Here is a 14,427-nt window from a genome sequence, read left to right as displayed (position 1 = left end):
AAATGGCCCCTTTTTTCTCCCCTCCCTATATTTACACCGTAGGCAATATGTCCGTGCAGCTTCTCTCATCAAGAGGTGGAATCTATTTTCCTACTCCTTGAATCTAGGCTGGGTTTGAGACTGGCTTTAGCCAATAGAACATGGTGGTGATGGAGGTGGGGGCAAGCTAGTTCTGAGCAAGGAGGCTAAAGAGGCTTTATATGCTTCTGCTTCCTCTTTTTGGATCCCTGCCTTCACCTTGAGGACAAGTCCAGGATAACTGTTGGGAGATGAGAGATCATCTGGAGTACAGACATGTTGTCTAGCAGAGGCCAAACTAGCCCAGCCACCCTCAGCCAACCTGGCAACTGAGAAGAGATATACACTCTTCCCCCAGAATCTGCTGGGGATTGGTTCCAGGACCCCTGCTGATAACAAAGTCCATGGATGCTCAAGTCCCTTATAAAAAAGGAAGTAGTATTTGCATATATCCTCCCATATACTTTAAATAATCTCTAGTTTACTTATAATACCTAACACAATGTAAATGCTATGTAAATAGTTGTCAGATCATATTGTTTTCTATTTGTATTATTTGTTATTGTTGTATTGTTATTTTTAATTTTTATTTCTCAATATTTATTTTTGATTCATGGTTGGGTGAATCCACAGATGCATATAGTCCCTGGATGCACAACCTGCAGATAACACAGGCGAATTGTGTGAATGAACTTAGATAAGATCAACTGAGACCAAAAAAAATCACTGAGCTAAGCCTAGTGTAAATTTCTAAACCATATAATCACAAGCTAAATAAATGAATGTTTTAAGTCACTAAGTTTTGGGGTGATTTGTCACATATCAGTAGCTAACTACTATATCCTCCTGTCTTTTATTTACTTATTCACAAGAAAAATTAGGAATTAATATTACACAAATAAAGATATATAATCTGTCAAATAAATTTTTGTCAAAATATTAAGATTTTATATTACTTTTGTATATTGGCTGTTGAGGATATTAACATTTATTGAACATCTTTTATTCACCGGCACTCATTTAATTCCTGCAATCATTCTGTGAGGTAGAAATTAACTTTATTTTATAAAAGAGGAAACTATGATAAAGAAAGCTAGGAACATATCCAAGTTCACACAGCTGCCATTACACAGCTGGACTGGAACACAGAACACAAAAATATGTGAATCCATTTATTTTATGATATGTCACCATCACTTTCAAAATAAACATCAAGTCTAGGCTCTTTCGGGAGTGGTACTCCAGAAACTAAGAATGTTGGTTCCTTGTTGAGTGATCTAGATGCTGCCCCAGAATGTCCTGAATAATCGTTTACGTATATTATATAAACATCCTCATTTGGGCTTTTTCTCACTCAATACCAAATTTTAAGTGGCCCAAAGTCACAACCACTCATTCAAATTCTCATGTCCTGCATGTAATTACCATAATAATTGAATGAGAAATTGACAAAAGTAAAAAGATTTTTCAGGGTAAAAATCCTGATTTATTTAAAGCCATAACTGTTGTTTCTAGTAGCAAATGATCACTATTGATTTTCTGAGTTACTATAATTTCATGATATTTAATGCTAGAAGTCAATATTTTAGAAAGTTGCTTGCAGGCGACATTATTTCTTTGTGGTACTAGTATAAAAACAGTCTGATTATCTAACTTCTGCTGTTACAAGTTAAATATAAAAGTTAAATCTATCTATCTGAAATAAATGAACAAAATGCTACCAAATAAATTATCCAACAAGCTTATGAGCCTAGGACTATATGAGACATATCATAATTGCTGCTATATTTTTAATGCTGAAAACAAAAAAGCAACAGAATAACAAGAATGAGGCTACAGTAACCAAAACAGCATGGTACTTGTACCAAAACAGAGATATAGATCAATGGAACAGAACAGAGCCCTCAGAAATAATGCCACATATCCACAACTATCTGATCTTTGACAAACCTGAGAAAAACAAGAAATGGGGAAAGGATTCCCTATTTAATAAATGGTGCTGGGAAAACTGGCTAGCCATATGTAGAAAGCTGAAACTGGATCCCTTCCTTACACCTTACACAAAAATCAATTCAAGATGGATTAAAGACTTAAATGTTAGACCTAAAACCATAAAAACCCTAGAAGAAAACCTAGGCATTACCATTCAGGACATAGGCATGGGCAAGGACTTCATGTCTAAAACACCAAAAGCAATGGCAACAAAAGCCAAAATTGACAAATGGGATCTAATTAAACTAAAGAGCTTCTGCACAGCAAAGGAAACTACCATCAGAGTGAACAGGCAACCTACAAAATGGGAGAAAATTTTCGCAACCTACTCATCTGACAAAGGGCTAATATCCAGAATCTACAATGAACTCCAACAAATTTACAAGAAAAAAACAAGCAACCCCATCAAAAAGCGGGCGAAGGACATGAACAGACGCTTCTCAAAAGAAGACATTTATGCAGCCAAAAAACACATGAAAAAATGCTCACCATCACTGGCCATCAGAGAAATGCAAATCAAAACCACAATGAGATACCATCTCACACCAGTTAGAATGGCAATCATTAAAAAGTCAGGAAACAACAGGTGCTGGAGAGGATGTGGAGAAATAGGAACACTTTTACACTGTTGGTGGGACTGTAAACTAGTTCAACCCTTGTGGAAGTCAGTGTGGCGATTCCTCAGGGATCTAGAACTAGAAATTCCATTTGACCCAGCCATCCCATTACTGGGTATATACCCAAAGGACTATAAATCATGCTGCTATAAAGACACATGCACACGTATGTTTATTGCAGCATTATTCACAATAGCAAAGACTTGGAACCAACCCAAATGTCCAACAATGATAGACTGGATTAAGAAAATGTGGCACATACACACCATGGAATACTATGCAGCCATAAAAAATGATGAGTTCATGTCCTTTGTAGGGACATGGATGAAATTGGAAATCATCATTCTCAGTAAACTATCGCAAGAACAAAAAATCAAACACCACATATTCTCACTCATAGGTGGGAACTGAACAACGAGAACACATGGACACAGGAAGGGGAACATCACACTTCGGGGACTGTTGTGGGGTGGGGTGGGGGGAGGGATAGCATTGGGAGATATACCTAATGCTAGATGACGAGTTGGTGGGTGCAGCACACCAGCATGGCACATGTATACATATGTAACTTACCTGCACGTTGCGCACATGTACCATAGAGCCTAAAGTATAATAATAATAATAATAATAATAATAAAAAGAAAAAAAAAGAGAAGTATTTCATACTTCCCCAATTCTTAAAAAAATAAAATAAAATAAAAAAATAATTGTTACATGCCTTCTGATAGTTCCAATTAGTTAGCATCATAAAAAAAATAGCTATAAACAAGAACAGTATTCCAACCTGAATCATGAATTATAAATTTACAAACTGATTTTCTTACACTTCTCCATTGACTTGAACCTTAAAAACATGGCATTGACTGAGTAGGTTCTCTATTGTGTATGATGATGAGAAAGAAGCTTGAAAAGACTGACATGACAAAAAATATTGCAATGCATTTATCTTAAGAAGAACTATTGATGGGGGAATCTACTTATTCTCCATTTTTCTAGCCGATCCAATTATTGGAACCCTTTCATTATACTAAGCCATAATATATGGCATGTTCTAAGATATTTTGTGAAGGCAAGAAAAAAACTGTAAGAAGTAAGAATAAACCAAAAATTTATCTATTTTTGTCTTTGCAAAAATTATAGACACAAGTAGTGTTTAAAAATTGTCTTTCTAATGCTTCCTGTAAGAAATGTGGCTTTCCATTATTTTGTCCCTTTATAGTCATGTCATTTACTCACCCCTTCATTTTTTTACTATTTCAAATATGGATTGAATTCTTAGTACAAAACCACATAGAATGCTATGTTCTGACTATTCAATGATGAATAAGTAACAATAGCTTCTTTCAATACATTTATAAACTAGTGGAGAAAATAGACGAGAAAATCAATTATTGCAACAAAAAGTAAAAACTGCTAATATCAGAGAAATGTATAGTGAGAAGAGAGGAGAATTTTTTTTTCAGACTGTGTGTTAGTGAAAGGAAAGTATATCATAAAACATTTCCACAAGGACATCCATAAGCTAAGTAATTATTCTACATTATTTTTGAAAATTATTTTCCTAAATATGTATCGTGGAAGAGAATATTGGTGTGCAGAGTACAGTCATGGGGTGGGATAAAGTTGAGGGAAAGAAAAAAAATTGTATGTGTGTTAGGAATTTCACCCCAGGTCTCAAAAAATATAATATGGGGAAAAACTCAAACTTTAAAAGTAGGCTAAAATACAGGTCATGAAGTAAAATGAGCAAAGCAGTGTTTTGCCTGTGAGTTGTCAGCTACCCAGTCCTGAGATAAAAATATTTAAAATCCATACATATTAAATTCTTGTTTTAACTTACATCTAGCAATTTTTATTTATTGATTTAGAAATTTGAATCAAAGCAAAAATTTTAAACTTTTGTTCATAAAACCATCCCACACTCCCAGGTGTTGACTTTTATTCTCAAAAACTCGGCTCCTTCAAATTAATTCCAAGATATAATCTCAACTGAGAGACACAAAATATATAGGCAATGTCATTTTAAAGATCTGTTGAGTGTTTTTGTTCTGATATTTTGTGGTAGGGCTTACTTAATGACATTTGTTTTATGCCATTAATAAATTATAAGTCTAGGCTTTGCAATCCAATATTACACACAGAGGAACAAGTGGATTTCAGACATGTTTATTCCTTTCTTAATGTCTTTCCTCATTCTTTTTCGTTGTTTGAAGAATGACAAAGATTGTGAACAATTAATTGGCATTTTTCAAGCTTTAGAATATAGAAAACTGTGGTTGTGTACTAGATACCCTGCTAAGCATTTTTAAAGCTATATATTTATCACAAAGGAGGTGGTAACATTATTTTTTCCTGTATCACATATGATGAAACTGAAATTTTGAATTGTTGAGTAACTTATCCAAGGTCATATAGTTAATAAATTGCAGAATTTAAATAAAAAAAAAGAACGAATTCACTGCTGCTGTTTTTAATATTCATTTGATAAGAAACCAATATCAATGATTAACCTATGAAATAGATAAGACATTTTCTATTAAGCATTTTCCATTCCCCCATCACATCTTCAAAAGTAACCACTGAAGGCAAAAGGTGGCATATACAATTAGTGCTAATAAAATCAATACTAATACAATCAGCACCAAGCCTAAATATATTCTATTTTAGGCTGGCTTACAAAAATTTGAATTATGTCATCTGAAAATTAGCTGATGTTGACTGGTGATAAAAGAAATACAAATGTTTCGATGCATGACTTTATTATAAATAACCTCAGATAGTTTGGGGGTAGGAAAGTATATGTGTACTTTACACTAGGTTATAATAGACATTTAAATAATTGTATTCATTTGAATATTATATTTTGTACAGAATTTTATAACAATATAGAGTTCAATAAATCAACCAAGAATACAGGTCTGTGGAATGTTTTTCCAGTGGATTCTGTCTGGTAAAAAATATTTGCAACCACTATAAAACTAGAGTAATAAATATTTAAACACAGTTTTCTAATTTAAATACATATCTCATATGGCATTTTAGAACCTAGATTATATTTTGGTAAGAAGATGACAATAAAAAAATCACAAGTCACTGGAAATTTACAACTAGTTTTCCAACAACAGTTTTAAGAGATGAGTTAAAGCAGGGACCATATGAACTTGTTAGTTTTGTGTTTGCATTTATTGTTATTAGTATAACCCAGAGTGGAAGAAAAGATCAGCAATAAAGATTATCAAAGTAGATAATGCCCAGAAGCCTAAACAAGAGAAAGCAAGAACTTGCTCAACCATGGACGCTCACAGCTGCAGAATATGCCACATGTTTGATGCTCTCCACCTCTCCTTCAGTCTTATGATTCACGAAGAAGTGCTCATTTGATTGTTTTTTTCTTTTCATCAAACTTAAGAGGCCCTCAAGAGACCAGAAAACTTTCATTTCCCAAATGGAAAATTTCCACACCAGCAGAAGCATCTTAGATCCAGGTAAGAATCTGCCACCATATATGCCCAAGTTAAACATCACTCTTCAGTGAACCAAATCGACTACATTTTAGGTAATAAATCAAGAAAAATAAGGTATAAGTAGCAGTTGCCACTGGATGTTTCTCACAATCAAATGATATTTAGCAATAGGTTCTGCAGTTAAGTTTAACTTTGAGAAAATTAGTTCTCAAACTTCAAGTTAGAACTTGAGTGACAACATAAAATAATCATTTTAAAAGCAAACTAAATTACATGATTTGAAGCAATTACTTAAAAATATTGAATGGTATAATGAGGCAGATGTTTACATTTCATTGTCTATTTGCTGCTTCTTTTCATAATGTAACCAAGTAATATTTCTACCTTCACAAGGACATAAAGTAAAAACTTGAGCTCAGGGTTAAGGAGTGAAGAGCACGTGAATGAATCCTTGCTAAATGGCCTTTTTCTAATGTAATGTAAGAGCTTAGTTCATGGATTTACATTTGGTTACATAACAAGAGTTTGATGAAATCATTGCTGGGAAGACTGACAGACAGTATGGGGATAACTGTTATCTGAGGATTGAACTCTGTATTTTGTTTGTAGTAGCAGCCCGCACTATAATAATAGTACTGAAGGAATCTAAGGAAAATCCCCAGAAGACCACTCCTATATATAGAGAGAAGCCAAAATACAACTCTCAGCTGTGGGGAGGGTCCTTCATCCCTCCTGCCTCATGAGCTATGCTGTTGGAGAGCCCAAGGATCCTTGGGTGATACACACCTAACTTTGCCAGCTAGGGATGGTGAAGTGGGATGGGGTCATTCCTATAGGTCTACATGATAAACCACAGCATGGTAAACCTGCAAATAGCTGTCATCTGAGAGAGTCATGTCAGCACCAACAACCTTTCTGAGAGAACTAACTACCCCTTAAAATAACTTTCACTGCAAGAACAAAAAACCAAACACCGCATATTCTCACTCATAGGTGGGAATTGAACAATGAGAACACATGGACACAGGAAGGGGAACATCACACTTCGGGGACTGTTGTGGGGTGGGAGGAGGGGGGAGGGATAGCATTGGGAGTTATACCTAATGCTAGATGACGAGTTAGTGGGTGCAGCGCACCAGCATGGCACATGTATACATATGTAACTAACCTGCACATTGTGCACATGTACCATAAAACCTAAAGTATAATAATAATAATAATAATAATAAAGAAAAAAAGAAAATAAACACAATACTAATATGATGATGAAATAATGCTATAAAAGTATAATCATGATGTTCAGACATAATTTCCCCAAAACAGGTATCTAAAATGTTAAACTTTAATCATCCTGTTGGCACAGTTGGCAGCATGTCAGTCTTATAAAATGTTAAACTTTAAAAAAAAAAAATAATAACTTTCACTTCAGGACTGACTTGGCTGAATTGTGTTTGTTCAGGAATGTATGAGGCTCTGCCCTGTTGTTACAAGTTTCTATAGATTCAGAAATATACTTTAAATGAGGTCCTTTATACTTGTTCTAGTGCCACAGGTTTTTCTCAGGACTAAGGAGAGAGTGTTCAACTCTTTGAAGAGCTACTTTGTCAGTCTAGTGAGTTCGGTTGGCCTGAAGGCTAGTTTTTTTTAGCCATAATGGGAAGAAGCAGACTCCTCCACTTGGTTTCCACTGCATTATAGAAATGTCACCTGAAAATATCACATAGTATTTTACCTTTTGCAGTTGACATAATTTTTATATTTTGACCATAACTATGTGTTTCTGGAAGATATGACATCTCTGACCAATAACAACGTCCTGAATTGTATTTTGCAACTGGTGACTTGTCACTCAAACAGCCAAATTAAACACAGTAAAGGCCACAGTAGGGTCATTAAAGAAGAAAGTGGGTTTTAAAAAATGATTATATACTCAGTTTTCCACAAAAAATTAGAGTCCAAGGTACATTGACTTTGTCCAGAAAATAAATTATGTTGTGAGTAATCCATGCTGTTGTCACACCAATGTGAATGTTTCATAGACTTTTGTTGTTTAATGCCAGTCTAGAAATAAAGTGAACTACAAGACCTCAATTATTTATCTTATGAAAAAATACATGTAGTTCTGGGTCAGAATATGTAGCATGCTAACATTGAAAAAACTCAAAAATTTAATATATAGTAAATAATAAAGCAGAACATCATTTTTATTTGGTTGGTGTAATGTAATTACTTTTGCACCGATCAAAGTAACGTAAGGGTTATTACATGAATCTTATATCTGACTATAAATCATCTAAATTGGGATTCTCATTCAAGGTACATATTGTCTTTTCTGTTTGATGCTTTATTTTTTTCTAATATATTTAAATCATTCTACAAACATATTTCTACCTTGTGGTGAAATTGATTATTTAAATGCAACAGTTAATAGATATGTGGAACCAGAAGGAAAATCCTTGAAGCCAAATACGGTGAATAGTTTTCTAATGCCTTATAGCCTGTGAGAATCAATTTATTATTGAGCTATACCAGCTATGTATGTAAACTATCAAAACAACTACTAAGACTTTAGTGTATTGGTGACTTTAAATTACAGAGAATATATCTGTTCAGGCTTATTCACTACTTATTCCTACAGGTAAAATCCCACTTAATAAATCAGGAATATGTATAAGTAAAGCATTTATTTAAAGACATGGCCTTCCAAATGGCTGTTATTCTAAAACAAAAATATTCAAGGGATTTCTAAGAAAAGATATTCACCTTAAAAATAGTTATCATTTAATGAAATGATCTCCAAAAGTATGGTTGTTACAAGGCCATTCTTTTTTCTTTCTGAGTTCTGTGAGGAAAAGTAATTATCATGTAGTTTGTACCATGTGTAATTTGTCTTATAATTGATGCTCATTCTCTCTATAAATACTTATTGAAAAAGCAAATAACTGATCACTGGCAAGAAAGCAAAATACAGGCAAGACTGTCCAATTTGAGATTATTCTCCTTTCTAGCTCTCCTGGCCATCCAATTCCATACATACATTTGACGTACACAAGAGTTATTAAACAAAAGAATGGTACTGTTTTTGTTTTATTTAAAAACAAAACAAGATTTTTGAAATGAAAAAGGATTCAAATGATTATCTGAAGGAAAATTTTGGATGACGAAGCATTCTACTCTCTGTACTTTCAATAGAAAGTTGTAAATTTGTAAAACAATGATTTCTTAAGTATTTTCACTATCAAATGACTTTCAGTAGTTATTTATTATAATAAAACACTCTATTAACATGTAAAATTAAGCACCTAGAATTTAGTTTTGTAAGAAGGTGACTTTAAATGACAGCACTTAGATTACCTAGAATTTAGTTTTGTAAGAAGGTGACTTTAAACGACAGCACTTAGATTAGTGGGCTGGCATCTGCCATTGGTCTCTCATGATCCACTGTCCACCCTTATACACCTGCTCTGGACTTTGGGAGGCTAAGCCTTATAGGTTTCCTCCATTCTCACTGGCTCTCAATTTGGTTTGGCTGGTGGGGGCTAGTAGGAGAGCTGAGGGCTAGAGGATAGTGGGATGGAGGCGTTTATTGCCCTGACTTCCCCTTTATGTGCTTATCTTGGGCTGATTGCTACCCTCAGCTCCTGTCTCCAGCTTTCGCCACACAGTTTTCTCTGCCTCTGGGTCTAGTAATTATGTGAGGTTTAAGGAGTCTGCTGTAACCTGACCTGGGATACTGCACAATCCCTGTGGTTTTCTTATACCTTGTCCATACTTTTTAAACCATGCCTTTATTAAACTCTTTGAAATTATTCGAGTTTTAGTATGCCAAGTCTTTTCTGTGGGATCCTGACTTTTACAGTTAGTTGTTCTTATTTATTCCTTCAGGAAAAAAATTCCACTGATAAACCAGGTGTACATAAAAACAAACATTTATTTAAATAATTGGATACTTAGTGAGTGAATGATTTCATAATATAAAAATATAATGCTTTATAAATGTTTAAATCATTTCCATGTCAATGAAACAAATTTAACTAGAAATATCTAACTATTAATACCATCCAAATAAGTTTTGAAAGATTTCTGGCAATCATTAATGTATTTATTCTACCTCAATGGAAGCAAATATTTTAGTTATGTCTATAAAATTATTGAATTGCTTATAGGGAATGCACAAAACAAGTTAAATATTCTATTTCAAAACATTTTCAAGAACAATTTGTTTTTACAGATGTGAATGTAAAAAGAGATATTTACCTTTTCACCAGTTTCTCCTTTGCTGCCTTCAAAACCTTGCTCTCCCTGTAGAAGAGGAATATGATGTGTATAGTAATAAAAATGATACTTATAACACATGCAATTTTTACAATAAAAATTATGTTTCAAACAATGAAAAATCAATAATTGTAAATAACCATTTCTAACATGTAAGCTCTAAACCAATATTAAATTACATAAGATTTAAATATTTCTAAATACTAAAGGAACAATTTTCTAGGGTATAAGTTACAGCTTCACCACTTCCAAGGCAATTTAATCTTGATAAGCCTGAATTTTCTCAAGTATAAAATAAGTATGATAATACTATCTTCCTCAATGGTTTGTTTTGAGAGTTTGATTCATCCTCATAATTCCTGACAAAGACTAAGCTAGCCATTCTTCTTATAATTACTATTTATTTTAATAGATTCAGTGGAGACAGCCTTCTTAGAAAGCTGACTTCTATGGCATACTATTCTGATAAGTGTCTTATGATGAACGAGTTCAGGTTTGAACCCTTGGGTTCTGGCTCTACCTTCGACACCAGTGCTATGCTTCTTCTTGTCCACTATGCTGGCTCAGTCACAGAAAGAAGATTGGTGCTTGGAGGGCTACTGGCTCTCAATCACCATATTTATACTAAAAGGTGTACATCTCCCTTTCTTCATCTACACCCTCTCTGATCTGACAAGCTTATTTCCCCTCTTAACTGATGTTTCATTCATACACTCAACAAAAGTTGATTGAGTGCCTCCTACATGTCAGGCACTCATGACAACACAGCTAGCAAGTGAATGTTGGGAACAGGTCATGTGCATCTCTCCACCCATGGAGGGCCTGGAGCATAAGAAGCATTCAGCAAGCATTTCCCGAGTGCACAGAGACAGGAGATAGAGGGTTTCTGATCTCTAGAATTTTTTCTGTAATGCCTCAACAAGGTGACCCTTGGTATATAAAATTTATACTAATTATATGAAAGGGAATGCCAGCTTTTAACTATACAGAAATATGCATGCATGTATACATACATATTTAGTTTGTGAGTATGTTTTTTATATATATACCCACATAATTGCATATATGTTTATGATTATATAATTAAATAGCATACATAATGAGATAATATAATTAGATGATTAAATAATATGTGTGTGTGTTACATACATGTAATTAAATAATTATTTTTGCTTCATCTACCCTCTAAAAGTTACCAGGAAAGAATATATGTCAGTTGTTAAGTATTGTTTTTTACCACTGAATGCATGGTCTATGTTTTTTTCTACCATTTTTCCTAAAATATAGACTTTAACTTGATCTGTTAATTCAAGCTGACATTGAAGCTGCTAAACACCTCCAGTACATCAGCCACAATGTCAGCATGATGCAGCCACCACAAACAGCTGCTGGAAAGTCCAAAACTATTTCCCAGCAGATAAATCTGCACATCCCTTGGCTTGCAACTCGACTCGCAGATGCAGCACATGCTGTATCAATGGGTTTTGTCTAGAGCTGCTGTGAAGAAATTCAGAAGCTTGCCATTTCATTGCTGCCGGTTCAATCTTATTATCTTTATTGGGCCAAGTAAATAAATTCTTTAACACTATCTGTAACTATAAATAAGTGCATATCTTTTTAAATGATATTTTCAGCTATAGAGAAAAACCTACATGCCAAGTAATTTCTGACATGTTGTTGCCAAAACCAGTAAAACATCTCCAGAGCATAGAAATGATATGCTTGGCTTTGGTGGGCATCTAATATTACATCGATAATGCTCTCCCCTGTGGCGGGATTATCTGGATGGTATCATGACAGCTGGCCCCACCTGAAGTGGCTCCCCGTCCCTCCAAGAAACTGGAATATAATGGTCTCTGTGTTTTCAGTAATGCTTGTCACAGATAACCATGCTTCTTCCCAGAAGAAGAAAGTCACCCTGGCCAGGTGCGGTGGCTCAGGCCTGTAATCCCAGCACTTTGGGAGGCCGAGGCGGGTGGATCACGAGGTCAGGAGATCGAGACCATCCTGGCTACCATGGTGAAACCCCATCTCTACTAAAAAAATACAAAAAAAATTAGCCAGCCGTGGTGTCGGGCGCCTGTAGTCCCGGCTCCTCGGGAGGCTGAGGCAGGAGAATGGCGTGAATGGAGGCAGAGCTTGCAGTGAGCCAAGATAGCGCCACTGCACTCCAGCCTGGGAGACAGAGCGAGACTCCGTCTCAAAAAAAAAAAAAAAAGGGCGGGGGCAGAAAGGAAGTTCACCTTGGTAAAGAGAAAGATACTAGGCGCAGGAAGAGGCAGCCTGGCCCATGCAAAACTCCTTGCTTATCAGGAATCCCTTGTTCTGAAAGAAAAATATTTTTGAAGAGGTAGTTGTCTACAGCATCTTTGTAATATGTAATATTTTATGTCATTCTAACTATTATGTTTAGCTCTATCTGGGATATACAAAAAAGAAGATAAGCAAGAGGTAACCAAAACCAGTCAAAGGAAGTACAATTTGTTCTATTTTACATTTTAGACTCTGACTAATAAAAGCAGAAACGTTTCCAGAGCAGCTATCACAGACCCCAGAAAGCACTACCATTTAGTTCTTTGGAGAAGCATGTTACTAAAGCTCTGTGATAAAGCTTCCTCCTAGAATGGTCCCTTCAAGAGGGTATTGCTTCTACGAGTTCTCTTTGACAAGACATCCATAGCTTTCTAAAAGTCTTTGAGTGAGTTCAGCTTAATCAAATAAAATTTCAGAATATTATGTGCAAATTTATTTTTAACACATTAAAATTCTTAACTCTGATGAAACAGTCAAGAACTCTTTACCTTTTGACCAGGTAATCCTGGAGCACCATGTAAACCATTTTCACCCTAAAAGAAGTACACAGAATAATGTTTATGATCCATAAATATATATGAACATAGATGTTTTTGTGGTCTTTAACAAATAGCTCTAGTGTTGTGGGGAAAGGTAGCCTAATAATGAATATCTATCATGCATAGGGACTTTCCATCTATTTCTTATCTCTCAAATCCAGGACTGTCACCTCAATTTTAAAAATAGGGAAATGGAGCCTCCGAGAGGTTTGGTAACATGTCAAAGGTCACCTAACTAGTAACTTACCTGAGATTGGGACTGAGGTCTCCTACAGCCTATGTTTTTCCACATGTTATTTAGTATCTCATTTCATTTTCTCTCTTTGAAACTTCTGGGAATAATATTGAAGTCTGACATCATGCTTTCTATGGGCCAGGCACTGCTGTTTTGACAACAAAACTATCAGGCAGATAATACTGCCTCAATGAATTTCTTACAGGTCATTGCACAGTAATAGGTGGTAGACTTGGAATTTGAGCTCAAACACTTCAACTCTGCATACCTAGCTGCCTTCCTACACTGTCTTTGGAAAAAGATTTAATTCTGGCTCTAAGTGACTTCTTGCCTAAAATTGGTATTTTTTTCTCACTATATATATTATATATATGTGTCTGTGTGTGTGTGTATTCTTATATATGTACAAACATGTTTACTTTATTACCCATATCTGCTGATTGCCATTAGATCAATTTTGAATACATACCAATGCCATTTAATATAAAGCAATTACTTGGAAGACTTTTTAGTTCTTCCTGTTCATCTGGTTTCTGTCTTGGGTAAAAAGACAGATGCCTTTTAGTTTACATTGCTGGAATTCTGGGGTCATCTCTTTGACAAGTCTGGTTTGTAAACAGCACACAGGCTAGAATGAGATACTCCTGAGAGGATGTGCATATTCTCAATAGAGTTTTAGGAATTTTCCTGCTTATAGGAATTTACTTTGGCTTCTGAGTTTCCAGGTTTGGACAACTCAAAATATGCTAACAATTTCATGGAAATGCTTTATTTCTATCAAATATTTACAATTAATTTATAAGATAACAGTTTTTAAACATTCCCTAGAAAGCAGTTAGCTATCATTTATTTGAATTATTTAAGCAAAATTCAAAATCTATGAAGAAAAAAAATCACATCTTTAAACTTTAAAATAGCAATATTCTGTCTAAATTTAAGGAAATTTTTCATTATTTCGTTAATTAACACATTTT

General features: G+C 34.7%; 1 protein-coding gene across 1 annotated transcript in view; it reads right to left on the bottom strand.

The window, feature by feature from the left end:
- Positions 1–14,427, bottom strand: part of COL19A1 (collagen type XIX alpha 1 chain) — a 339,117-nt gene that overhangs the window by 239,516 nt on the left and 85,174 nt on the right. The window contains exons 9-10 of the mRNA XM_054557680.2: positions 13,168–13,212; positions 10,349–10,393 (exon numbers count right to left, since the gene is read on the bottom strand). Coding sequence (XP_054413655.2) covers positions 10,349–10,393; positions 13,168–13,212 — 90 coding nt within the window. The remainder of the gene's footprint in view (positions 1–10,348; positions 10,394–13,167; positions 13,213–14,427) is intronic.

The sequence above is a fragment of the Pongo abelii genome, chromosome 5, assembly GCF_028885655.2.
Source record: "Pongo abelii isolate AG06213 chromosome 5, NHGRI_mPonAbe1-v2.0_pri, whole genome shotgun sequence".
Taxonomy (NCBI): Eukaryota; Metazoa; Chordata; class Mammalia; order Primates; family Hominidae; genus Pongo; species Pongo abelii.
Note: the sequence above shows the minus strand (reverse complement) of the source record. Positions and strands in the feature narration are given on the sequence as shown.